At 36.8% G+C, this 25,899-nt stretch overlaps 2 protein-coding genes across 5 annotated transcripts; both read right to left on the reverse strand.

Annotated features, from left to right (window-relative positions):
- Nucleotides 1-7,764: 7,764 nt before the first annotated feature.
- LOC104586229 (uncharacterized) lies at nucleotides 7,765-9,362 on the reverse strand. The gene is made up of 4 exons (XM_010243393.3): nucleotides 9,092-9,362; nucleotides 8,827-8,942; nucleotides 8,317-8,715; nucleotides 7,765-8,205 (listed from the first exon to the last, which is right to left on the reverse strand). Exons 1-4 carry the CDS (start codon nucleotides 9,225-9,227, stop codon nucleotides 8,143-8,145), a joined length of 714 nt encoding a protein of 237 aa, XP_010241695.1. The 5' UTR covers nucleotides 9,228-9,362; the 3' UTR covers nucleotides 7,765-8,142.
- A 6,178-nt stretch (nucleotides 9,363-15,540) lies between these two features.
- On the reverse strand, nucleotides 15,541-25,774 carry LOC104586228 (bZIP transcription factor 12-like). 4 transcript variants are annotated; one of them, XM_010243388.3, is made up of 5 exons: nucleotides 24,731-25,772; nucleotides 24,542-24,613; nucleotides 23,337-23,366; nucleotides 16,421-16,477; nucleotides 15,541-16,262 (listed from the first exon to the last, which is right to left on the reverse strand). In XM_010243388.3, exons 1-5 carry the CDS (start codon nucleotides 25,427-25,429, stop codon nucleotides 16,182-16,184), a joined length of 939 nt encoding a protein of 312 aa, XP_010241690.1. In that variant the 5' UTR covers nucleotides 25,430-25,772; the 3' UTR covers nucleotides 15,541-16,181. The 4 variants fall into 4 exon arrangements, with proteins under 4 accessions (XP_010241690.1, XP_010241691.1, XP_010241692.1 ...); XM_010243389.3 differs by lacking the exon at nucleotides 16,421-16,477 and having other exon boundaries at nucleotides 24,731-25,774; XM_010243392.3 differs by lacking the exon at nucleotides 15,541-16,262 and having other exon boundaries at nucleotides 16,459-16,574.
- Nucleotides 25,775-25,899: the final 125 nt, after the last annotated feature.

The raw sequence follows: 25,899 nt of genomic DNA on the forward strand, positions 1-25,899 counted from the left end.
ACAACATAAGGTGATCTTAAGTTGGTGTTTTATTTTGTTGTTTGTTTTGTGCTGTAGATGGATGGGTGTAATCTTAACACCCTGTTAGCTGTCTGTATCCGAGCTTTTTCTTTTAATAAAATTTTTATTTATATTCTTCAAAAAAAAGAACTCTTGCGATAAGGATTTCAAGGTGGAATAATACAAGGCCAATAGTTTTCCCTTATTTTAGATTATTCATTTCATTCCTTAATTTGAATGCTTTAGCTATGACGTAACCATGCAATTCTTCTGCACTCACTTATCATGAGAGGCCTCTGAAGTCTCTAGTTCTTTAGTACTGCTGGTACTATATCCCAGTTTGACACAACTGCCAACCTAGATATGCATGACTGCCTGTTCCAAATAATTAGTGCCATCCAGTCTATCTCCAATCACAGCATTGAGAGAATTCTCTAAAGACTATTGGAACAACCCTGAACTCCAGATTCTGCTTTGGATCAATCCCAATTGCTCAATTGATTCAAAATAATCAATAAAAAGGTCATTATAAACAAAAAATTATGTATACAAACTCAAATCTCCTGACTTACAGTCAAGCCAACACAAGATACTAGGGTTTTATCCATTGTTTTAAAAGGCTTAAGCCTTGAGGTGTGAGGCGTATGCCTTGAGGTGAGGCGCTCAGATTTTGCCTCAAGGCAGCCTTTATTAGAATGAGGCGTAAACCTCAAGTCTCAAGGCGTGAGGTGTAAAAAGGCATAAGCCTCAAGTATTAATGATTAAGTAGTGATTTAATGCAAAAAATATGTATTTTTATAATTTAAAACATATAGAAAAAAAACTTCAATAATTATAGGCCAAATAAAAAAAGTAAAAATGAAAAACCAATAAGGCAAATCAAATTCTATTAGCTTTTCATAGTGTTTTAAGAGAGTTCAATGCAAAAAGGACTAATCAAGTTCTTAGTTTCTTTTGGATAAATTAAGTGAGGTTTTTCTTAGTATTCTAAATGTAATGTCCCAAGTTTGTTATTTTTCTAATTTTTTCCTAATGGATAATAATAATAATAATAATAATTTTATTATTATTATTATTTGCATAGATCAAATCAACTAAATTGTTTCCTTTCTTTTTAACTATTGGATGGCCATAAATATAATATCAATTATGTGGATGATTCTTTGTATGTTCCTTTCTTCTAAATTGGTTATTTTACATGAAATGTAAAATGTTTATAATTGTTACTTTGTTAGTCGATTAGTTATTTTATTTTATTTAATGCTTAAATTCCAAAACTTATTGCTTATTAACTTTTAGTTTATGGATTTGTGTAACTTCTATCATTTTAATTTGGTATATTATATGTTATTTTCATTGATTTACAAATTTTAATTAATTTTTTTCCTTAAACTTTGATGCTTAGGCCTTGTAACGCCTTGAGGCTTATGCCTCACCTTTTTTGGGCCATTGTGTTTTAAAACCTTGGTTTTACCAACCATGGAATCGGGGAGGAAAAGGAGAAGATGCAGCCACTCCTACCAGCCTTTCTAGATGCTTCCACAAAGGCTGTTGATTTCAGTAGGGTTTCAAATAATACCAACAAAGCCCCAAACATCATCTCCAATCCACCTCCATGATTCTTTATTTGATCCAAGTCTTATTTCTCCAACCAGTTTAGATTTTGGGAAAAGATATCCATTTACACCTTCTAGGCTTCAAAACAGCAATCAATTATGTCCAAAATCTTCTACCAACCAGTTGACAAAATGTAGTAATGACCAGCAACTCAAATCTTCATGGACCTTGTTGATCCCAGCAGTGTATTGTTTCTAGAAGAGAAAAAAAAAACAGAGGACTTCTCTGATACTAATACATAATCCAAAACAGCAGAAAACTCAAGTTTAGCTTGAATATTTACTGCTGTAACCAATAAGAATCAGTTCAGAACAGTAGAAGAGAAGAGAAATAAATTGATTTTTAGAAGACTCAATTGTGGGATCTGTTGTCCCACCATCTTATATCATAATTGAACATAAATTACTATTTTATGACAAGTCTGCTGGTGGTGGCAGAAGCAGTAAAAGGAAATAATAGAGGCTCAAATAGGCCCACTACACAATCAGCCCAAAAAATAAATAAAAGAAATAACAGGCCTACTAAGCACAATGGTTCCTATGGCCCAATATCACTCAACATTCTATTTAGAACTAAATAATGCAGCATCCAACTAACTGCATATTGATAACTGCTGTAGGTCTTACAATTTCTAAATATTGAGCTTTTTATTATGAAAGAAATTGCATATTTATTTCATATTTGAGGATTTTGAAGAATATCTCTAATATTATTCTGTGTATTTGTATAATTCTTAACCATTGATCATGATAGTCAAAGGTCAACAATAACATGTTGCTCAGCTGATGCTCTGCATCTCAACTTGGGTTATATTCCTTGGTTCTTTTTTACTTAAAAAGTTCAATCAGACTTTTGCTTTGTTATTTACAATTGTTTTCATGGTTTAATTTGTAACAGAGAACATATGGCGCAAAAGCTGCAAAAGGAAGGGCCAATGGTTCTTAGTACTCTCAATGCAAGCAATCTCCTATGCTTCGTTGATATATTAATTTCCGAGAAGAAATGGATTCAGGAATACCCCTCCCAAGATTTTCTTTTTTAACTCATTTCTTATGCTGGAAGCAAGGAATCTCCATCTCATGTTTGTGGTTCCAATGAGCTAAGTTCAATCTTTTCAGATATTGCATCTCAATCCAACTTGCAGGGACCAGAACATGAGAGGAAAAAAGACCAGAATCACTCTCAGTCTGGACCACTTTTTACTAAAAGCAAGAAAGCTTCTGCCAAGTTGAGAAGCGAGATGCTAGCTCACTGCCAGAAGCTTGTGACTGAAATTTTGGAGGAATGTCCAGAAGGATTCAACATGGGTTCCTTCAAAAGGTTGTTTTTGGTGAGATATGGTTATCCTTTAGATCATCAAATACTTGGCTACCAAAAACTGGCAGCTCTGCTACAGAACGTGCCAGGGGTAAGGATAGAAGCTACTTATATCTTACCTGCAAGAACATTTTCACAGGATTGCTACCCAGAAGCCATCATTCCAAATGTCCTAGGCAATAGTGGATCTGGAAAAGCAAGTAATTCTGTCAGTGAATTATCTGATTCAGCAAGAAAGGGCAATGATTGTGACCCTCTGTGGGAGGAGCTTGGACCAATTTCTGAGACAGGTTTGAACAGAAATCTCAAGGTTTCATGGGTGGATGGGAAAAAAGGAAAAGAAATAATATAGCCAGTAGATGTTAATAATGCTTTTCTGTCAGATAAGGAGCATTCAGATTCAGGAGGAGATGATCGCTCCCCATTACAAGGATCAGAAGGGCAGGGGAAGACCGGGATAAATGAGAAAGCCAGTTCACTGTCACAGATTCTGGATTCATGGCTCTGTATTAAGGATGACAATGGTAGGAGGGATCGATCACAGAATTGTGATGAGCTTGTGGATTATTCTAGAACTTGCTCAAAGCCATCAGATTCTTCTGGGGTTGAGGTCAAGGGGAAAAAAGGAAAAGAAATAATAGGGCCAGTAGATGTTAATAATGATTTTCTGTCAGATAAGGAGCATTCAGATTCAGGAGACGATAGCTCCCCATTACGAGGATCAGAAGGGCAGGAGAAGACCAGGATAAATGAGAAAGACGGTGGTAGGAAGGATCAACGACAGAATTGTAATGAGGTTGTGGATTGTTCCAGAGCTGACTAAAAGCCATCTGATTCTTCTGGGGTTGAGGTCAAGGGGACCACCCCACTTGTGAAAAACTGTTCAAGGCCTCATAACAACTATTCTTTTGTTTCCAATCCAGTTGGGGATGGCAAGAAGGAAATTATCGACAACATACTAAGTAGCTTGAAGAAGTCTGCTGAGTCAAGAACGCAGGCATGAAGGTCTCAAGAAAGAAAGAAGCTGAGTTATGGGCGCATTGAGTTTCAGACCCCAAGGCAGGATAGTGAAACCTTTTTCTTCATGACTGTTTTAAAAAACAAGTGGCGCTTACAAAATACAAGTGGCAAAAAGTGAAATTTAGTATATTTGATGCCTTATAGTTAAGTCAGGGATTAAAATATGAGACTTGTCCAATGGATGTTTTGGGTTAAAAAGGGATTACAAGTTTGCTGTCAAAATCTTGTGGAGGCTGATTGAATGAAACTACTTAACCATGGGGTCCCATCCTACTGCACATGATGCATGAATGGTAAACTTCTCTTTCTAAATTGTTACCCTAAATAGGTAAAACTTGAGTTCATTTTAGATATATGGAGATTAAGTACTCAACCACTTAATGATCAAATCCAAATCTTTATTTTTTCTCTATTTTTCCTGTTTTATTTTACCTTGGCTATTCTTTGTATCTTAGTTATGTGCAGGTTCAAGAAGCTGCTCAAGGTTTTAAGTTGCATTAGTTTTGACATTTTGGTTTAGTCTGGAAGGAACCAAAATTCTCTGAACCACGGAACGGCTTTAAAGGACAAGATATTGTTTGAATTGATCCACTCATCCACAAATATTACTTCAATTTGTATCAACCCTGTAGCTAATTTATTGTAATTCAAGGAGAGTAGGGGATGAGAAAAGACAAAAGAATGTCAGTTGTCATTTTCCTCTTTTCATTTAAGTGGAATGAATGCTACAACAGAAACAAGAATAATTGATCCTGCAAAATCAAGAAGATGAAACCAAAGGTTTCCCGAGGATGGAGGCTCGCTCTGTTTGAGTGGGTTGGTCAGTTATGCTTCTCTCCTGTTTTGTCTCTGGAGATTCTCTGTAGTCTACAGTAATCTGCTTGGGTGAATTGCTGATCCAGTTGGTGTTTTGTTTCATGATGTTCTTCAGGCACTAGTTCTCTATCTGTTACTTTGCCTTTTTGTGTCTCACTTCCTAATTGAATTTTTCATCCCAGCAAAGTTTACAATCTAGGATTTGTTTAGTTGCAGGTTTTCTTTGGTGTTGAGTCTAATAGATGAGTTACTTGACCACAGCATGCTTGGGATTGTTCTGGTTCCTTGGTTTTTACTTGAGGAAACTTGTCCTGGGCTTCTATGGTTGGAGAAGGAGCTGGCATTTCTGAGTGAAGAGGTGGTTCTTGATTATGTAGTGTGGATTATGTTGGTCCCATGATTTCTTGGCCTTTGATGGCTTGAACTGGTATTTTTCCAGGTTCACCTCCATTTTTATCATCTATTATTTCCTCAATTCCAACACCTCGTATTCTTTTTGTTGATTTTGGGCATATAAATTAAAAGAATTGCCTCCTCTTTATTGAACTTTGCCTTGATCCAATCCAGAATTACACCATAAGGAATCTGAATGATCTTGAATCCTTTAACCTCTATTTCTTTCTTATGCATTTCCCATCTGCCCATAACCATTTCCTGGACGAGCCTTTCACCACTGATGCCAATTTGGATCCCATCTTGATTTTTTTCCTCTTCTGATACCTGTATGAGCTTTGGTTTAAAGACGGTTACTCTCACAAGCAAACAAGCAAAAGAGAATGAAAAATATGGAAAGATTCCTTTGAGATTAGCAGTATGAACCCAGTCCCTGTTTTTCTGAATAGGGAAAGAGGACCCCTGTGGTCTTTGGCTATTCGAAGGTTGGAGGCCAGGTCGTCTCTGGTACTGGTAATTTAAGTGCCAATTCCAGCTCCACTGTTGTTTTCTGGGATCTTGGTGAATTGGATAAGAGAAACAGATGCTGTGAAGGGGTCTGATACAGCTATCCTGTTCTTTGGGTTTTTCATTGCTTCATCATGTAGTTTTCTGGGATTTTCTCTGGTACGTATTCATTGCTTCATCATGTAGTCTTTCAAGTTGGTCAGTGTTTGTTCTTTGGGTTTTTCTTCTTTTCTTTTTTTATTAAACTCTTTTCCCTTCCCTAAGTCAATGGAAAGGCAAAATGACAAAAGCAGATCAAATCTTTGTTGCGGTTTGGTTGACAAAGGAGCAATTCAAATAGGTACTGCATTGATTATTAGCAATTTCATGTTGTTTTCCATTTTCATCTCATCATAAGTATTGCCTGATCCAGGCTATCCTGTTCCTGTCCAAGTTTCCATAGGGGACCCACTGGATTGGTTACGTGGTCAAATTCCATAGTCTATATCAGCACTTGCTACAGGTCTCTAGGATCTCATGTGGATCCTGATTAGACCTGTTCATGGGCCAGGTAACTTGACGGGCTGGCCTGGCCTGGTCCGATCCAAGTCGGTCTTGGACAAGAATATCAGGCCTGTGGACTCGGGCTCGGGCCCAAAATATTGGACTGACCTTTTCTTGGGCATGGCTTGGGCTTTCTCAAAAAAGCCCGGCCCAAGCCCGACTTAATAATGTATTTATATAATAAAGATATAGTTTATATAATAATTATATACATATATAATATAATATATTTTTTCTTTATTATTCTTACTTTTTTTCAAGTAATAGTGAGATTGTTTTTTAGGTTTTGAGGTCTTTTAATACAAATAAATCAGTTTTTTATTAGATAAAAAACAAAAAAAATCTTTTTCCAAATTTTTGATCGGGTCGAGCCTAAATATATTCCGTTAATACTTAATACAGAGATAAAGTCCAACCCGAACCCGGCCTGGCTAATGAACAGGTTTAGTCCTGATCCTTGAAATGTGAGACATGTGGCAAGTTTTGTCGGCCCCAGACCCATGCACAGTACAAGCCTAAGAACTAGAAGTATCGTTGAATAATTTGTTTTTTTAAACCGTACACTCCGTAGCATTTAGGGCAGCTGGCAGGTCTTCATCCACACGATTGGTCAGCCCGATATCTAATAAGGGACCCATAAGATTAACCACGTGTCAACTGTCAACTTCCATTTCCACATCCGTCTCTGGCCTCACTGAGTCGCCATGTATCGATATTTTCATTAATTTCTCCAAAAGTAATAATAGCAAAACCAAAGTGGCTGTTTTGCCCTGGCAGAAGGATACAAAGCTGAAAGCCTGAAAACTTCCATTCTCCGTTGTCACTTGTGCCACGGCAAGCGAAGTCTTGCACTAATAACAAGATTCCTTACTTGACTGCTGCAAACAGCTAAGGTGTTCCCTTGGACAAAACAATTTTTTTTTTTTTTTTTTTTTTTTTTGTGGGGGGTGGGGGAGAGAGAGAGACCCTTGTTAGTCACATGAGCTCATGGCTAGATAAGGTCATAAGAACCGTTTCCTACAAGACCCCACCTAACTTTGCCACATGAAAGGAGGAATCATGAATCCAATCTAACCATCCAACTGATAAAGATTCTAACACTTAAGACATCAATCCCACCCACAGTCCACCAGTTTTATATTGAACACACCTTAGTACACTTTTACCTAATCAACTCCAGCCATCCAACCTTGAAATTTTTAATGTAAATTGCAAAAGAAAAAAAGAGGCTTCATTAGTTTATTTTGAGCACTCACTTGGGAAAGCATATTTGGGTTCCAAAATCCAAACCCTTTCCCTGAATAAAGTTCTGGTTGAGGGATAAGAGGACTTCTTTCCAGCTCCAACCCGACTAGCAAAAGTAGCAGACTCACTTAATGTCCTTTTGACCATTAAATAGCTATCAATCTTCATCATTACAATAATAACACAAAAAAGACGAAAGTGTAAGAATAGGTAATCAAAAGTCTCCATTTGGCATCCAGCCTCACCTTACCTCAGGCTCAGACAGCAAGCGAAGAAGAAATAAAAGCAAAAGAGCAGATGACTGTTGAAGGAAAAAGGAAAGCTCGACTCAAAGATGCTCATGATTACAAACTTACAATTTGGAAACCAGGCAAGTAAATTGGCTTCCGCTTCCCCACCAAAGCAAACCATGCCCAGCAATGTACTTACTAATAGTCTAATACAAACAAGGCCAAGGCTCTTTTCTCTTCATTTCACTCTTTTTCTTTTCTTTTCTGTTTTCATTTCTTTTCTTGAACAGGTAATGTAAAAAATGTAGTTGCTCCAGGCCAAGGCTCTTTTCTCTTCATTTCTCTTCATTTCACTCTTCAAAATATGGAATTTTGAATTTTGATTGAACCAAAACCCCAGCTTACCATCTCTTTAGCTAACACGTAACTAAGTACCAAATTTAACGCAACCGCTTCAGAGCTTAACTAGCCAAACCATACAACAGAGAGGAATTTGAAATGCAATCAACCCTGCTACCTGCAGGCCAGCACAAACTCCTAATCAAAACCCCATCAACAATGTCTTCATGAGAGAGAGAGAGAGAGAGAGAGAGATTAAAGAAGGAAAAAAAAAAAGAACTTGGGTTACCTGTTTTCCATGACCAGATGTGGGCAATGGGCGTATTGTAGCAGAGTCGGTTTCACCAGTAGGGAGAGGGACCGCCGGATTACTGTTTATAAAAGGAATGGCAGTGCCTGTATCCGGCAACAGAGACGGAATGGTTGCTGCCTTGGGGCTTGCAGTCGGTGCCGGGCTCGGTGAAATTGCTCGATGGGAACGGAACGGCCAATGGTACGCCGGAGTGGACGAGACAGTCCCGCCAGAAGTTGGTGGCGGAGCGGCTAAGGGTGGAAAATCCGGCGAAGGAGCCAAGTGGCCGGGCGGAGTTGGCAATACCCTTATGGCAAGCTTCTCACCCTCCGAACAGGCTTTCAGTGAACCATTTTTGAAAGAGAAGTAGACATAACCAGGGGCTGGTGAGCGCCACTGAGCAACAGAACAAAGAAGAAAATAGTCGGAAAATAAGGATTTAAAGCCATTTTAGAAGTACCCAGATAAAAATTTGAAGAAAAAAGGAAAAGGAAAAAAAACAGCTACCGTGAAGGAGGTGGAGTTGGGTTCATTGAGAAGTGTGGCCTCAGTGAAGTTGCAGAGCTCGAATGCTCTTCTGTTGTGGAAAATATAGATACCGTAGTGGTGATCATATTTGAAAACTGTGAGGAAGAGAACAGAAGATTAAGCATGTTAGTTTCGGCTACTTAGAGAATACTCACTTGATCTCTGTATTTCTGGGGTGTCTGTGTATCTGTGTACAATACATACTGAGAGAGTGTCTGCGTATATGTGTTTCTTTGGTCCTTACCGAGAGAGTCTCCTGCATGGATAGTGGGGTTCCTCCACTCTGCAAATTCATCTACAGAAATAATCTTGGCCTGGGAGGATTGAAATACTGGAATGAGCAGCAAAAGAAAGATGAGTATGGGGGAGGAGGTCTCCATGGGTTGCGTGTTCTTGATTCCAGTTTCTTCAGTTTTTGAGTCGGAGGTGTGTGGGTAGGGACTAGGGACTAGGGAGGGGAGGGGCTCTGTTGTCGAGTCTTTCCTCGTTCAAAATTTGACCTTTATCTTTTTTTACTGTTACAAAAGGAGAAAAAAGAAAGTGAGTTTTGAACTTTTGATTTTCGAAACGAGAGAGAGAGAGAGAGGTTTTGGCTCTCGAGTTCTGAGTTCTGATGGTGTTTGTATAGATTTTTGGATTGTCCTTGGGAGCGTGTAAGACTGTGTAAGCTCTACAAGTTTCTCTTGCAGTGAAGCCTCAGGCTTTCACTGTAAAGGAGGCAATATTTTTCTTTTACTTTCTTTTTTCTTAAAATAAAGAAAAAGAGAAAGGAGGAAAGAAACGGTAAAGAAATAAAGATGGGGTAAATGGGTGGTTGAGCTGATAGAGATTATTATTCTGAAATGATTATTGAGGTCATTAATGACTGATTAAACAAGTCTAGACTCTACATTTCAATGATCTTTTTTGGAAGGGGGAATCAAGTTTGCTTTTCTTGACTTCTTTTGATTAGATTATTTTAATAAAAGCACATACATTGAAACTTTTAGGGAATAAAATCTTCCCATTTTGATCCTCTTGAATTGATAGTTACAGTGTTACAGACCAGAACAGGTTGCAGAGACCATTATTTGCACAATAAAGAGTGAAGCCTGTGCCTATCACTAACTATCCCTGGAAGGGAAACTACTGTAAAGATGAAAGGACTATTTAGTAAATACTTGAGTTAAGTAAAAGCAGCAGCAATGCCAGATTGCCATGTTTCTATGACCTGACCTGAATCCAAATTTGAATGACCATACTCCATGAATGGGCACTAATTAATCCACTCAGCTTGAAATGCTCTTACCAAGATGAGAAAGTGCTCATGATTTTTATGATCTTAATAAATTTGAATCAGGACTAAACAAAACTAGATACATAAATGGGGCCTAAAATCTGTTCACAACAAAAAATTGTTCCAACACATGATCTGTCTCCGTACACCACAAACATTGTAATGTGTCCCAGTCCAGTCCTATGGTGACTGGTGAGTAGACCAGTTCATGGGCTGGGTAGCCCAACGGCCCGGCCCGGCCAGCCCACTCCCGATTGGGCGTGGACATGTTCTTAAGCCACGGGCTCGACCTCGGGCCCAAAACATTAACCTCGTTAGTTTTTCAGATTGGGTTCGACCTCTCTGTTCGTTTTGGAGTCTCACTAATTCTCAGCTCTCAGGCTAGCAGGTAGCAGCAGACCAGCACTGATAGCGTTCTTTTTTTCTTCGGTGATCTCCAACGATCGCAAGCTAGCAGCGGTTAGCGGACCAACGCCCAGCGGTTTGGCATTTTGTTTCTCTGGCGGCCCTTCTCTTTGTTCAACCTCAACGTGCCCCTTCTCTTTGTAACTCTGTTTAGCGGCGGTGGCAACAACACACTCACCACTCCAATCACGACTCCACAGTCCACACTCACCACTCACCAGTCACCACCTAGGCAAAGCACAGAGCACCACCTCCCTAGTCCCGATCAGGACCTGTATGTGTATTCTGCAATTCTGTCTTCCCTTTTCTCACTGCAGGCACCAACACCACTACACTCACCAGCACAGTGGTGGTTGCATTACTAAACCACTCCAGTGTTGTGCCTAGGGGTCACCATTTCAGCCCGACCTGCACAAGCCCGGCCTGGAAAATCCGGCTTTGGGCTTGGGTTTTATGTTCAGGCCCGGGCTCACATCAGACCTGCAAATTTTAGCCGGGTCTGGGCTAATACTTTAAGCCCATATTTAAACATACAAATACATATATATATATATATATATATATATATACACACACACACTAGCAGGGACTCGTGTGATGCATAGGCTTTGTTAAGCGGAAGCTAAACAATACAAATACATAAGAGTATACAATTGTTTTATATTTTAATTTTTTAAATAATTAATAATTATTTATATTATATATATTTTTAATAATTCTTTTGCAATAGAAAAAATAACAATAATTAATTTCATCTAGGATGGTTCATCAAACAGATGAAACCGACCAACCCAACCTAACTTCACTTGAATTAGGTCGATTTTTACTAATGGTCGGTTGGTTTCAGGTAGACTTGTAGATGGGTAGGCCCGAGCCAGGCTTTTCCTGTTTATAAACAGAAAATGACTAGGCCTGAGTCCAAGCATGGCCTGATCTAGACAAATATTTTATATTATATTATATATTTTATAATATTCTACATATATATAATAATATATAATACCTTTTTCACTACTAATTTTATTATTATATAATATATTTTATGTATTATTAATGTGATTTATATTTTTTACTATATATAATATTACTGGGTTGAGCTTAAGATGAGCTTATTTGAGAAAGATCGAGCTTGTCCCGAAAAATAGTCAGGCCCAATGTTTAAAGCTTGAGCCTGAGCCTGTGGGCTTAAAACGCTGTCCAAGCCTGATTTTGGATGGACTGAGCCAGGCCAATCCATTGGGCTACCCAGCCCATGAACATCTAGTTTTGGGTGACCAACTCCCCAATCCAACCAAGTTGGTTTAGTTCACCAAACAACTTTCAACCAAACAGAAATGACCCATAAACACTCCTAATTTTGGCTAAATTAATAGTCTAGTCTCTAATAAATAACAATAGTTTAATCTCCAATAATTGTTGAGAATTTATAGCGAAAATACACAATTATTGAAAATACAACAAATAACTAATAAATATACAATGAATACAATAATTATGAAAATACAATAAATACTATAGATATATTAAATTAGTCAATAAATAGTGTAATATCTAATAATAGTTTAATCTCTAACAAATATTAATCAATAAATTATAACAAAAATACAATATTTCCAATAAGTACAAAAAGTTAAATTTGAAATTTAAATAATAATATTTTAATCTCCAATAGTTATTGAAAATTTTCTGTTAAATAACAAAACAAAAAAAGATTTATACATAATTGTTAAAAATATATTTATCACAAATAAAATAAATAATTACTGAAAATACACTAAATATTAATTTTAGTATATACAAATATATAATAAATATAGATAAATATCTTAAACTTATTTTTAATAAATATTATTGTTTAAAGTTATTACATAATTTCCTTATTTAGCCTATTTTCAATTAATATTGAAAATATGATTTAGTTATTAAGTTATTTACAATATTGTTTTGTTATTCAAATAATTTCATTATTTATATTTTTAAAGTACTAATTACTTATTCAATTATTTGTAAAAATATAATTTATATTATTATATAATTTCGTTATATTATTAATTCAAATATTATGAAATCTATTATAATTACTTTTCTACATGTTAGAAACTTTTTAATTTGTTACATAGTTTCATTATTTTAACTATTTAAAATTTAGTTATTTTAAGCATTTCATTATTTAAAATATTTAGTTATTTAAATATTGAAATAATATGTAAAATATTTGATATTTTTAAATACTATTTTTTTTAGTTTTAAATTTTTATTATGTGAATAATGTTTAAATAATTTTGTCAATTATAATTTTAAAATATTATTTAGTTATTAAATTAAATAATCCATAAAAATATTATTCTTGTGTTTATAATAAATATGAAAATATTTAGTTATTTGAATATTTAAATAATATGTAAATATTTTAAAATTTTTATTTAAAATTTGTTTATTTTATGTTATATAATTATTTAGCTATTTTTAATATTTTTATTTAAAATATTTAGTTACTGATATATTTAAATAACATTTTTAGTTTTAAATTTTTATCATGTGAATAATGTTTAAATAATATTGTCATTTAAACTTTTAAAATATTATTTAGTTATTAAATTGAATAATCCATAAAAATATTATTTTTGTGTTTATAATAGATATTTTAAAGTCATTACATAATTTTGTTATAATATTTTAATAATTCTTAATTATTTTTTTAATTCAAACTTTCTTTAGATAGATATAAATCAAAAGTGGCAAATGATAAATGGGAATTAGAGATAATTTAGGAGAGAAACTATCTATTTAATTAGAGACCATTCTAGGATAAATAGGAATTAGAGATAATTTAGGAGAAATTGGGGGATAGTGCTGCCACTTGGCTAGATATTATAAAACCAAATCTCTCTTTCTTTCCTTGATGATTAACTCCCTTGTCACGTGGCTTAATGAGTGGGCTGGGTCTAGAAGAAGAGGAAAGAGATTGAGAGAGAGTGAATGAAAGAGCTAGAAAGGGGTAAGGGAGAAAGGAGAGAAGAGAAAGGGGTGCTGACAGGAGACTTTATCGCTTTATAATATATATGTAATGTTTTATGTATGAAAGACATAGGCCCAGAATTAGGCATGGGCCTGTGTAGACTTGGGCTAGGGCTTATGTTTCAGGCCTGGAACCTTGTGCCAGGCCAGGCCTGGGCCTAGGATATAGCCCTTATCGTAAGTGCAATGCCTGGCCCATGATCAGCCCTAATTGTGCCTCACCACCATCAGCCACCACAATACCACTGTCAACATTGAATGGCGGGCTGGACTCAGGCCCAAGTTGTAGGCCCAATGGTTGAAAAGGCTTGGGCTTGGTCTTGAAGAAATTATGTTAATGAAGAGTGAAAGCTCGACCTGAACCTGACCCGGCCCAGCCCAGCCCACAAACAGGTCTAATAATAGTGAGATGTGCGGTCACAGATTATGCATGTCGGAGCAATTTTTTTAGTGTGAATAGATCCCAACTCCATAAATGGAGATCGAGGCTGTTTTTAGTTTTGGCCATTACAAGGGTGTTTGGAGCTTGGAAGGGTGTATCTTTCACTTGCAGATAATAAAAAAAATAATAAATCTTGGTTGATGTTGCAAATGGATCGGATCAGATTTTGGTATAGGGTATATTTGATCTGATCCGATAAAAAATTAATTCGATTAGAATTATAATAAAAAATTATGATACAATATAAATAATATATTATCATATAATATGTAATTATATAAATAATATATTATAATATATAGTATTTCATAACTAATAGATCAGATTGAGTTGTGGCGAATGTACATCCAAATTCGATTTATTAATTAAATGGATCAACTTATCCGATCCGATTCCTTGGGATAAACTGAGATATCTGAATTCGACTCTTAATCGATTCGGATTTGAACGGATTTTATCCAATTTATTTGCAGCCCTAATCTTAGTGATGTTTCGCTAATCAAGGCAGACAAAAATACCCAAAGGTCCAATCCCAAACTTTATCTCTATGGACTGGTTAGTGTAAGTCGTGTGTCAAATCCTATAGAGAGTGACATACATAAATTGGCATTTCCCATCCCACCCGTCCGGATGGGGGCACCCTCCGTGCATCGATGCATGTACGACGACACTGGACCATCCTTTCGGGAAATCGTGACGAGAAAAATGTTCAATTACTCGGGCCTAGTTTGGCAATTTTTTTTTGCGTCTAAAAACCGACAGTTCACAGTTTGGTTTTTTCTCATTTGGTTGGAAAAAAAGATCTAATCATCAAAAACTATAACTCCGAAGGAGATGCAAAAAATCCATTTGGCTTATTTTCAGAAAGCTCTAAATGAATTTTTTTACCTTTTTTTAACTTATCTCATACAGAAAGACGTTATAACCAAATAGTCTTCAAGTTGCTAAGATGTTAATGCAAAAGTCGCATCATCTTTTGGCTGCCAGGTCTTTGAAAGATTTTCTAAAAAAGACTTATCAAACCGCACCTTAAACTTCTGACAACTACTTTGAACCCCTCCCGAGCTTTCACCTCTCTATAGAATCTCCTTTCATATTTCAGATATAAACTATACAGGTTGATCCTTCTATTAGTCTGAGCATGTAATGCACTGATGTTAATAGATAAATATGATGCAAAATGTTCTTAGAGGAAGGTATTGAGAGGAGCCAGTTTCAAGTCTATCCACTCTCTGAACCAATCAAACCCCAATATTAAGAAGCTCCCAATACGATACGTATCAGCCGATACATATGAAAACTTGGACCAAAGTGCTATTAACTGTTGGATTGGACCCTGATAATGGGCAGGAATTACATGATTTTGCATCTGAATATATCATAGCCAATTGCTTGGACCCTGATAATGGGCAGGAATTACATGATTTTGCATCTGAATATATCATAGCCAATTGCTTCAAGTGCTTCTTTTCTGAATCATTTTGCTTTTAGTAGTGGGAAAAGGCTGACCAGAGATGATAAGCAGAGCAGGGAGCTCCAGTGAATCCTTTCCTTTCTGAAACCACGAAAACCACAACCTCTAAAAAAAATCCTTTAACTATGAACTACATAGTTAATAAAGTTCATAATTCATACAAATGACAAATCCCATCCACTTTTCTATCTATATTTTCTCTATACAACGAATTCCTTCTCAAAAATATTCCGAATTAGGATCTAGGGAAACCAAATAATTGGACCCCAAAGAAGAAAAATGCATATCGGAGACTGTAAGTATAAATAGGACTGCAGGTGCTGTGGCTGTGCTGAACTTCAATGTGCTGCTAAGGTGTTGATATATTATATTAAATAAAAAAAATAGATCATCAAGTCTCTCTGGGTGTGTTTCTTGTTCTTTTCCAATTAACACCAGTTAACCCCACAACCACTCAACACCATTCTCCCCCTGTTCATCTATTTGGTACACAATTATGCAACCAAGCTTCAGCTTCACAGAAATACTTTCAAATGTAAGCTGCGAAATCATAGAACGAATACTGCTCTCAACCAGTACCAGTGGGAATACGTGACGCACAGATGCGTTTTCACAGCAAATATGTTGCTTCGTTGCAGGTGCTAATCCTTCTACAACTTTAGCATTGTGAAAAATAAAATGTTCTTTCTACCTCATTCATCATGGACTAACAACTATTCCTACCACTGCACAGAGTGAATTCTCCGAAGAACACGGGGTGGTCTGCGTTTCTCCTCCACTGGGATCACATATTCCATCAGCTGCACTTAAGCCAATTGGTTGGTTAGTCACAGTAAGTTATCAAATACCAAAATACATTGGTTTCTCGATTCCAAAATTGATTCCTCAGAAAAAAAGTTGCGAAGAAAAAATCATATGAACTTCAATTAAAAAAAAAAAAGCTACAAGGTGGAATTACCAAGGAATGCAATGCTACAGTCGCAAGAAGCACATCTTTGTTCCTTATAATTCTACTCTGGAAGACATAGCATTAATTCAACTTTAAGTGGACCACTTCATGATCTTCATCTAAGTTATGAAAAAGCTAGTCCTGATCTCTTGCACTCAGTGTTCTAATAGTAAGAAACACAATCAAACGTAAGTGGTTCCGGGGTGCAAGCTTGAAGTGAGGTGCCATTTTTGGAAAAGAAAACAAAAGAAAACTTAGGGGGTGTTCTGCAACACGAATGTTTTTTCATGTTTTTGAAGTTGCCACATCAGGAAAAAAACAAACATATATGTATGTATTTTAAAACCATCAAAACAATGATTTTTAAAACAAAAACAAATTTTATACCATAGAAATTATATGATTTATGGAACATGATGTTAAATAACCAGGTGAAAACATGTTCTTTAAACCAGAAATTCAATAACACGTTTATGATTTCAGTTTTGGAAACAAAAAACACACATAACTGAGAACACGTTTTTTTATGTTTTGTCTTAAGAACCAATTTGTTTTCAAACCGGCTAGTTTTGTTTTATTTTTGGAACTTGGCAACAAGGAAAACAATTCACATTGGAGGACACCCCTTAATATACAAGACTATATAAAATTAAATTCTAAAAGAAATAAAATATTTTTTGAAGTAAAATAAATAAATTATTTCAAAAAGCCTATTAGCTGAATTGGTACAACATTGTGTTACTAACTTGAAATGAAGGTTTTGCCTTGTACTTTTATCTCCTAAATATCGCAAGTACACGATACAGTATAATAAAAATGCATATTTACCATTGAAGTAAAAAAATACATATTTACCATCAAATTCAAGTATATATATATATATATATATATATATATATAAATATTGAAGAGTAACATGAAATTTTATTAAAATGAAAAAGGGTGACAAAGTAGGTGACAAGAAGGCACTTTGACACATTCCACAAGATCTCCCCCAAATCTGATAATGCTGTTCAAACTCTGGGATCACCAGAACCCAAACCAAGACAAAATGCCCAATTAAAGCCACCAGTGCCTTGATAGACAAAATACCCAACTAACCACTTCTCACTGCCCCCACCCCAAAACTCATCCTTCAGGTCCATGTTGATGGAATATATCATTTAGATATCTTTTATGACAATACACTAGAACCATCCCCGTGGGATCCATTATTTGTGTTGGCATCTTATCATGCAGACACCTATCTGGCTATCATGTTGAAGTATATGGGTTTAATGGACTACAGCTTATTCCTTAAATAATTGGGGAATAACCAAATAACAACGGGATGGAGGCATATTAGGTTCTAACTCATCAATCAACTCTTGAACTTTTAGGTAGTTCACAATGGGACCAAATATAAATAAAATAAACCATATATATCATAGCCTACTCAAATCAATGATACTATGTGAAAAAACATAGCCTAAGCCACCGTGAGATGATTGAGAGATCAAAGCCTTTTAGATTTAGGTATTGAAATTTATGTTAGCTTTGGCACACTACAATTGATAATTGGACTCTTTCTCTCCCCATCTCTAACCAAAATCTAATAGACTATTTTACCCATCAAAACAATTTAATCCTAGCATTGCATGGTTAAAGTAGAAACCCACAGCAACTCCCTTTTACATATTGATATTGTCAATTGGACAACTTTTTACTGAGTAATGGTAACAACTGGATGATTTTAAAAAATAAATCCTTACAACATCAATCTATTTTAAGGTGAATATAAACACATATATGTAGGTTTTAAGAAGATAAAACTTTGTAACCCAAGTTCAAAATATAAGTAATACCATGAACAAATTAATCGTGTCTACCTCATCATCATCTAAGCTTTGTCCTAACTATATGGGGTAGGCTCATGGTCATTTATCCAGATTTGTCTTTTTGTGTCTACCTAATTCACCAAAATCAATGGAAAATTCTACAATATGAAATTAGAAAAAGAAATACCTGCAGCCATGACAACATAAAATACAAGCTTCTACCTTTTTAGGTCTGAGGATTTAGATCTTGTGTCATCTCTTGGTTGTCTACAAGTGATGGAAAATCTCTCAATATAAGAGGTCTTATATAGAGGCTAGAACCAAGAAATGACCCTATGGAAGCCTTTCAGGAAAAGCTGAACACCTTGGATACTTTGTGAAATAGAAGGCCTTCTCTTTGCCTTCCCCCTAACTGGTGTACCCTCTGTAAAGATAATGGTGAGACTGTGAAAGCTGTTACTGCTTATTTGTTTCCTGTCCAGTGGTTGCAAACCTTTGGGAAAGGTTGTTAGTACAGATCAGTGGTCTATTCGACCCATCTACCTTCAGCTGGTCTAAACAAAGGAGTAAAATCCTATGGAGATGTGCTAAAGCCATGTTGTTTTGGTCCATTTGAGAAGAAAGGAATGCTAGAATCTTCAATGATGTAGAAAGAAGGGCGGAGGTTATTTGGGAATGTCTCATCAGAAGAGCTATACATTGGGCTAAACCTTAACTCTTTTCCCAGTTTACCTTCAATGATATTTGGCAGAATTGGGGAGCTGTGGAAAATTGTTCAGAAATTAAGGCTAAGCTTTATCCAATGTTTTAAAACGTGGAGGCATGACGCGAGGTGTTCCACTACCTAGAGGTGTGAGGCGTAATCAGGATGTAAGCATAGTTGTCAAGGCGACTAGGCAGTTTTCCATGGTTGCCTCGCCCAAAGGCCCTGAATTTTGTATACTAGGCACCCGCCCAGAGACTTAAGCGGGCGCCTACATACATCTAATAATTTTTTTTTAATTTATTATTTTGATATTTTATTAGATGTTTTATTCTTTTAAAATAAAACTGGTTACATGCTATCATTTTATTATTAAGACAACAATACAAAGCCTTTTTCTTTTATTTATGCATAAGGGTTTTTGTGGTCCGATTGGAGAGGGAGGAGAACCGAAGACTTCATGCCCCAGCCCAACTCCATCACACCTCAGCTTCAGCAGGTAAGTTCTTCTTCTTCTTCCAGCCCAGCTTCAGTCATTTTTTTTTCTTTTTTTTTTTCGAAAAAACAGGGGCTCTGCCCCTATACTCCTCCCTTCCTCCACAGCTCCACTCATTCTTCTTCTTCTTCTTCTTCTGCCCCTGTTCTCAGTTGCTAGTCCTAGTCTCAGTCCCTTTTGTTTTGAAAAAACAGAGGCTCCGCCCCTATACTCCTCTCCACCCCTGACTGTTCTCAGTCCCTTTTTTTTTTTTGAAAAAACAGGGGCCTATACTCCTCCCTGCCCCTAATCCCCTATACTTCTTCTTCCTCTTCTTCTTCCGCCCCTATACTCCTCTCATCTCTTCCTAGTTCCTCCACTTATTTTTTTTTTCAGTTAATAGTTAGTGTACATGCTTGCTAGTTAGTGTACATGCTAGCTAGTTATATGAAATTTATACTCATTTGAATGATTTATAGAGTTAATAGTTAGTGTACATGCTTGCTAGTTAGCACACAAAACCAATAAAATAGCTTAGAAAAGCATAGATAAAGTAAAAACTCAAGAAAATTAACATTTTAAAATTCCAACGCCTAGGTGCCTGGGCGCCCTGTGGTCGCCTAGCCTTGCCTTGGTGCCTTGAAAACTATGGATATAAGATGCGTAAGCCTCCTGAACACAAGGAGGCGTAAGCCTCCTTAAGAGGAGGGGGATGGGGAGGAAGGGAAAGAGGAAGAGGAACAAGAGGAAGGAGGATCCCATTTTTCTTTATTTTTAATAAAAATCTTTTATATTAGAAAAATGAAGATTCATAGCACTAGTTGAAGGTGGGGGGGGGGGGGGCCTTGTCGAAGCAGAGCAAGACCCCTCTAACACAAAATAACCAAATTGGGCTGCATTGAAAAGGGAAAGAAAGTGGGCCTTCCCCTTATCTATTCTTCCCTTCCCTTTCCTTTTCTTTTCATTCTTTTTCTATTTTTTTCTTCTCTTTCCCTTCCCTTTCCTTTCCTTTCCTTTTTTCTCTCTTTTTTTTTTTCTCTTTTTTTCTTGTCTTTTTATATGAGGTGTGCATGAGGCGTACACCTCTAGAATGCCTCATGAGAAAAGCGTATGAGGTGTATGCCTCTTGCACCTGAGGTGTACGCCTTAGAGGAGGTGTCAGCACCTCTGGCCTACGCCTCAGGGCATTTTGGGGGTGCCTCCTGGTGTACACCTCCCACGCCTTTTAAAACACTGGCCTAATCCAACATGGAATCCTCTTGAAGAAGGGTTCATAGAAGTAAACTTTGCTGCCAGCAGCCTTGGAAACCCAGGGCCACCAGGAATAGGGGGTGTGTTTTGGGAAGTTACTTACCCGGGCAAACGCACTTACTTGGGCAAGTATTTCCTAGGAAACACTTACCCGGGTAAGTGCATTTACCCATGTTCTTTTATTTCCCAGCTAAATAAGACATGACCATTTTAGCCATAAAAAGTCATTATTAAAAGGGGTAATTTTGTCCCATCCAAGTGTCGGAACCAAGTATCACTCCCCTTGTAGTCATGTGATTTCACATTGTTTCCCACCACATGTAGGAGCCCTAACTCCTATAAGATAGGAGAAAAAGTTCCTTTTTTATTAAATTGTAATAACTTCTTAGAAGAAACTTAACCCCTCCTGTTTTGGAAATTCAATCTTAAGGGTAGAGAATACCAAGTAGAACTCGAAAACAAGCTCACATTAACAAGATGGCACCCCACTACTAAACTTCTATAAAAACCCTGCCAATCAACAGAGGCATTCATGCGTCAACTGTCAACTCAATCATGCAATGAGATATTCACCTCATGCCACAGGTGTTGGTCATTTAATACATCTACCTCTAATCTAAGAATTTGCACTTTAGGTAGGGTGGGGCCTTCAACATTGTTTTAGTAAGGTAAAAATGCAAGAAATTGACTACCAGAACTCAAGTAACCAAACCTTACGATCTCCACTGAGAAGAAATTAGCATACCTTAGATATTCTACAAAAGAAAACATAGCTCAGAAAACTTTCTACACCCTCTACAAGGGCATGGAATTCAAATTTCCAATTAAGATCAGGAGAGCAAGATTAATCTAGCAAACATTACTTGGGATGACTTTATGGTCATAAAACTGTACTGTTATCTCTGTTATCTCACTTATAATTAATAATTCAATAAATTTCTTGCTGATAAAAAAAAATTAGAAGAGCAAGATGAACTCCAGGATACCAAAGAAATTTTCTTTAGATAAGCTTTATCCTTTTTGTTAAATGTACCAAGGTGTTAAGACATTGGTGAACCATATCACATCTGCCTTTGAACACCAAAATGGGCCTCCAAAAGACTACAAGCCAGGCCTATCTCAACAAGTAACAGCAGGAAGCTCAAGCTCCAGACAAATTAAAAACAAGTAACTTGTGGGTGACAAGTGACTTGATGAGAGAGAGAGAGAGTAGCAACAACAATAGCCTAAATAAGACTAAATGGCCAACAACACAAAACAAACCTCCTCACACCATTTTTTGGTGTGAGGAGGTTTGTTTAAGTAGACTGCCATGTAAATACAATAAACTATCCGTATTTATATGATCAAAGGTGCATTGATAGGTAACTGGGGCATCCAATAGACATGCATAGTTGTGCCTCCAGGAAAGTGCTAAGAAAACACCTACGGGCACAAAGTAGATATGTACAAATGCTTGAGGCATATGCTTCTATTGTGCTTTATACATGGGATACACACCCAAAAGTGGGAGGACCATTTTATCATGTTCCCTATTATATATTAACACGACACATGATGAAAACCCTCCAAATTTGTTTATTGTAATATTATAACAAAATGCCATAAATAGAATTGGGGGTTTTGATTTCTTTCAATATATTACAGTCATCTGAACATGATATGTCACACATGTTTATGATATTGTTGTGTAATTTATGTGAATTGTTTTCTAATTTCTTATAATTTTCCTATTTTCTCGGATATTTACTATATTTTTACTTATTTTTTCTTATGTTAAAGTATTTATTAATTAAAAATTCACGTTCAGGAGGCTTATGCCTCTTGTTTTCTGGTTTACACCTCATGCCTTAGGATGATGGAGTGTCTCGTTTTGTGTCACACCTCCGAATTTTAAAACAATATATATTACTGGATAAAAACTCAAATATTTCAAAAAGAGAAGAACTAGAATCCTTGAAATTTGGTTAGTAAATAGGGTGAGAAATAAGTTGATATTTTCATTAAGGTACCAGAAATATTGAGGCTATGGAGGAGGCTACTAACGAGGACTGAGAGAAGCAAATTAATACATACATTAAGTTCACTAGTGCCATAGAAACATCATAGAAGCAATATTCTAATACTAGTTTATTCCAAAACGGTTGGGCTCCTCTGTTCATTAACATTATGAGAATATTAATTTTTTTTCTGAGAATAGCCATTTTCTTAGATATTCGAAGGAAGCAAATTGCCCTCAATTCTCATGAAGTCATGAGGAAATACATGACATAGGAAGTTATCACCAAAAGAGTTCTGGTGTCCAAAACATTGATGACATTTTCAACACATACCATAGAATTTTGGGTTCCCTATATATATTAGACTACTAGAGCATGGGAAAATAGTTGGTAACTTGGTACTGCTATAGCTGCACTCTAGAAATTTCTAAATGCTAATAATCCCAAAATTCTACTTCCAAAAAAAATAAGGTATAAAATTTCCACAAAATATGGTTTACCACAGATGAGAGACTTAACAACCATCACCTATAACTACAAGTTGATCATGGGCGACCAAAGGGTTTTAAGATTCCAAATCATTTTTCTTCTTTTTTCTTTCTGAGAGGAATAAAGGTTCTTTATTAAAAGTTTACAGTACAAATAATCAAACATGTGAAAACAATTAAACAACTTATACCTGCATAAACCTCTTCTTTGTTTGTTCTGCCTGCAATTTGAAATTTCTTATTAGTTCAAGGTACAGCATTTGAGGATTGTCTAAGAGGGGAAAAGGCAAAGTTAAAATGAAGAACAAACAAGAAAAAGTGTTTCAAGAAGAACCAAGCATTTCTGTTTCTCTGCGAGGACATCTCATAATTAGTGATCATCAATATTAAAAACTAAACAGTTCTATTAAACAGGGGAAGACATCTATGTATATAATGAGATAGAAAACAGGATGATCATAAATAGCTTTCATCTTGCTTCCAGTCACTTAAAGTAATTTTAGACACAGCAATAAATAAAGAAACAACTTCTAGGGACACTAAAAATCCAAAAGATAGCAATATTAAATTTCCAGCAACATATAGTCATTCACTGCACAAGCATGACCGCCCTTTTGTTATGAAAGATTGTATACAATATTTGATGCATATTCTCCATTTCTTACCGAGGGGCAAAGCCAATGGCCACAAGTGTACAGACCTCACAAGCTAAGGAGCATGGTTGTCAGTTAGGTGATCAGCTATCAGAGACACAAGTGTAAAAGTGTTTACCACTAAAGGTATCAACTATCAGCCAAACTTAACATTGCAAGCCTCCAGTGGAGGATGACAATTTTCATATATGCTTTGGAGGTTAATTTCAACCCTTAAAATAGAGGTCCTTGAGTGAATTTGCTTTATTTGTGTAATCTTTCCTTTTTTATGTTGGTGATTATGGAAAGCATACTGGAGCAATTTTTTTATTGTCAAATATTAATTTTAAAATATTGATAAAAAATATATTAATTTTAAAAAGCAAAAGCACCAAACTAAAAAATACTTCTGAAACTTAATTTCATAAAACCTGTTCTTGCAGTTGACAAGGTTTGCAGGGGTCGCCTAGTGAAGTAGTGAGGAAAACCAAGATTTGACCGTACAATGAGTAGAAAAACCAAATTTGGACGCCCAGATAAACCTCGGGTTAGAGTGATCCATAAGATATCCAGAAGATTTCTCCTCATCTCTTTGCAAATAGGTATTCTCAACGTGCCACATGTTGTGTTAAATGAACTATCATGCCCTCAAAATCCCACGTCTTAACAGGTCAAACAACAATTTTGTACGTAAAAAATGTAAACTTCACCTTCACATGACAAAACAATCTATACCAACTGAAATTCAAGCTGAACTGATATACCTGCTCTTTCAGCAGCCGAGCATTTTCCTCCTCCAGTTGTGCTACCAGGGATTCTAGCTCAACCGTGTAAGCCTAAAAAGTTAAAACAACGAAACATAATGCCTACTCATAAGACACGATGAAGAAAAGATTAAAAGAGAATTAGAGGCAGAAAAATCGATGATGAGAGAACGTAGCAGTAAAATCGACCTGTTTCCGTTCTCTCGACCGAGCCGCAGACTCCCTGTTCTTAATCATCCTCCTTTGTCTCTGCTGAGCAGCCTTATCAATTGGCTCTTCCACTATTCTCCTCTTCCCCCTGCCTACTCCTACTGCCGCTCCTCCTTCAACGCCATTTCCAAACCCCGCAATCGACCCCTCCAACTGCTGCTGTGGAAACCGATTAGCCAACAGCGGATCAACTGGATAAACCCCTTGACCCGCCCCAGACACCTGCGGAATCCTCACATCCTCCTCTCGAACAGCTCCGGCTTTTGCAAGAAAATCCTCCAAAGTCATCTGTTCGATCGCCGGGTCCTTGAAATACTGCCCCTCCTCAACAGCCCTAATTTTCCTATCGCCACCACTAGCAGCGATCTCCTTCCACACCTCATCGACTGGCTTGTGACTCTTCGGCAGTGTAAAGCTCCCCTGTGTAGCCAAAGAAGACATCCCTGCAGCACCATTCGCCTGACCCTCGCCACTGCCGCTTCCGGCAGGGGGAATCATCTCGGCCGCTGGATTGTCACCGTACATATTTCTCAGAAGCTCGTCCATGTTCATAGACCCGCCAAATTTTTTCTTCTGACCGTTCTGAAGTTCAGGAACAGTTCGCGAATATATAGAGGGTTGACGTGCCAGATCCGAATTCGCCGACCCAGAAGATGCCATCACCTTCGAAGACGCCATCGCTGCAGATTTTTAGGGTTTCTGATATTTCTACTGCCCTCTATTTAGAAAAAGTGAAAAGCCGAGAAATCTCCTTCAGTCCATCCTCCATCAGCTGGCGCGTGAGTCTCGCTACGGTTTGAATGAATACGCGGAGAGAGAGAGAGGAAGCAACAGGCAAGTAAGAGAAGTGTGGTGAGAATACCGGAGAACCGGAGTGGTTTGGGAGAGGTGGTTTCGGGGATGGACCAGTAGAATCGGGAGTTAAGGCAATGGAATCAATGGATGTTCTCTCAGAACTCAGAGGGTGGCCTGCTGCCTGCTGCCTGCTGCCTGCTGCCTGCTGGCCTGTGGCTTACTCGCTTACCTTAAAAATGGGTTTTTTCCATTTTATGGGTTGATCCGTTTACTGATTTCGGATTTGGTCGAACTTTTTTACTTCGTTCTTGTCTGCTCTGTTGTGTTGTGTCACGCCAAAGTCCAAACCTGCT

This window comes from Nelumbo nucifera, chromosome 1, assembly GCF_055504915.1.
Source record: "Nelumbo nucifera cultivar China Antique chromosome 1, China Antique-T2T, whole genome shotgun sequence".
In the NCBI taxonomy this organism is placed as follows: Eukaryota; Viridiplantae; Streptophyta; class Magnoliopsida; order Proteales; family Nelumbonaceae; genus Nelumbo; species Nelumbo nucifera.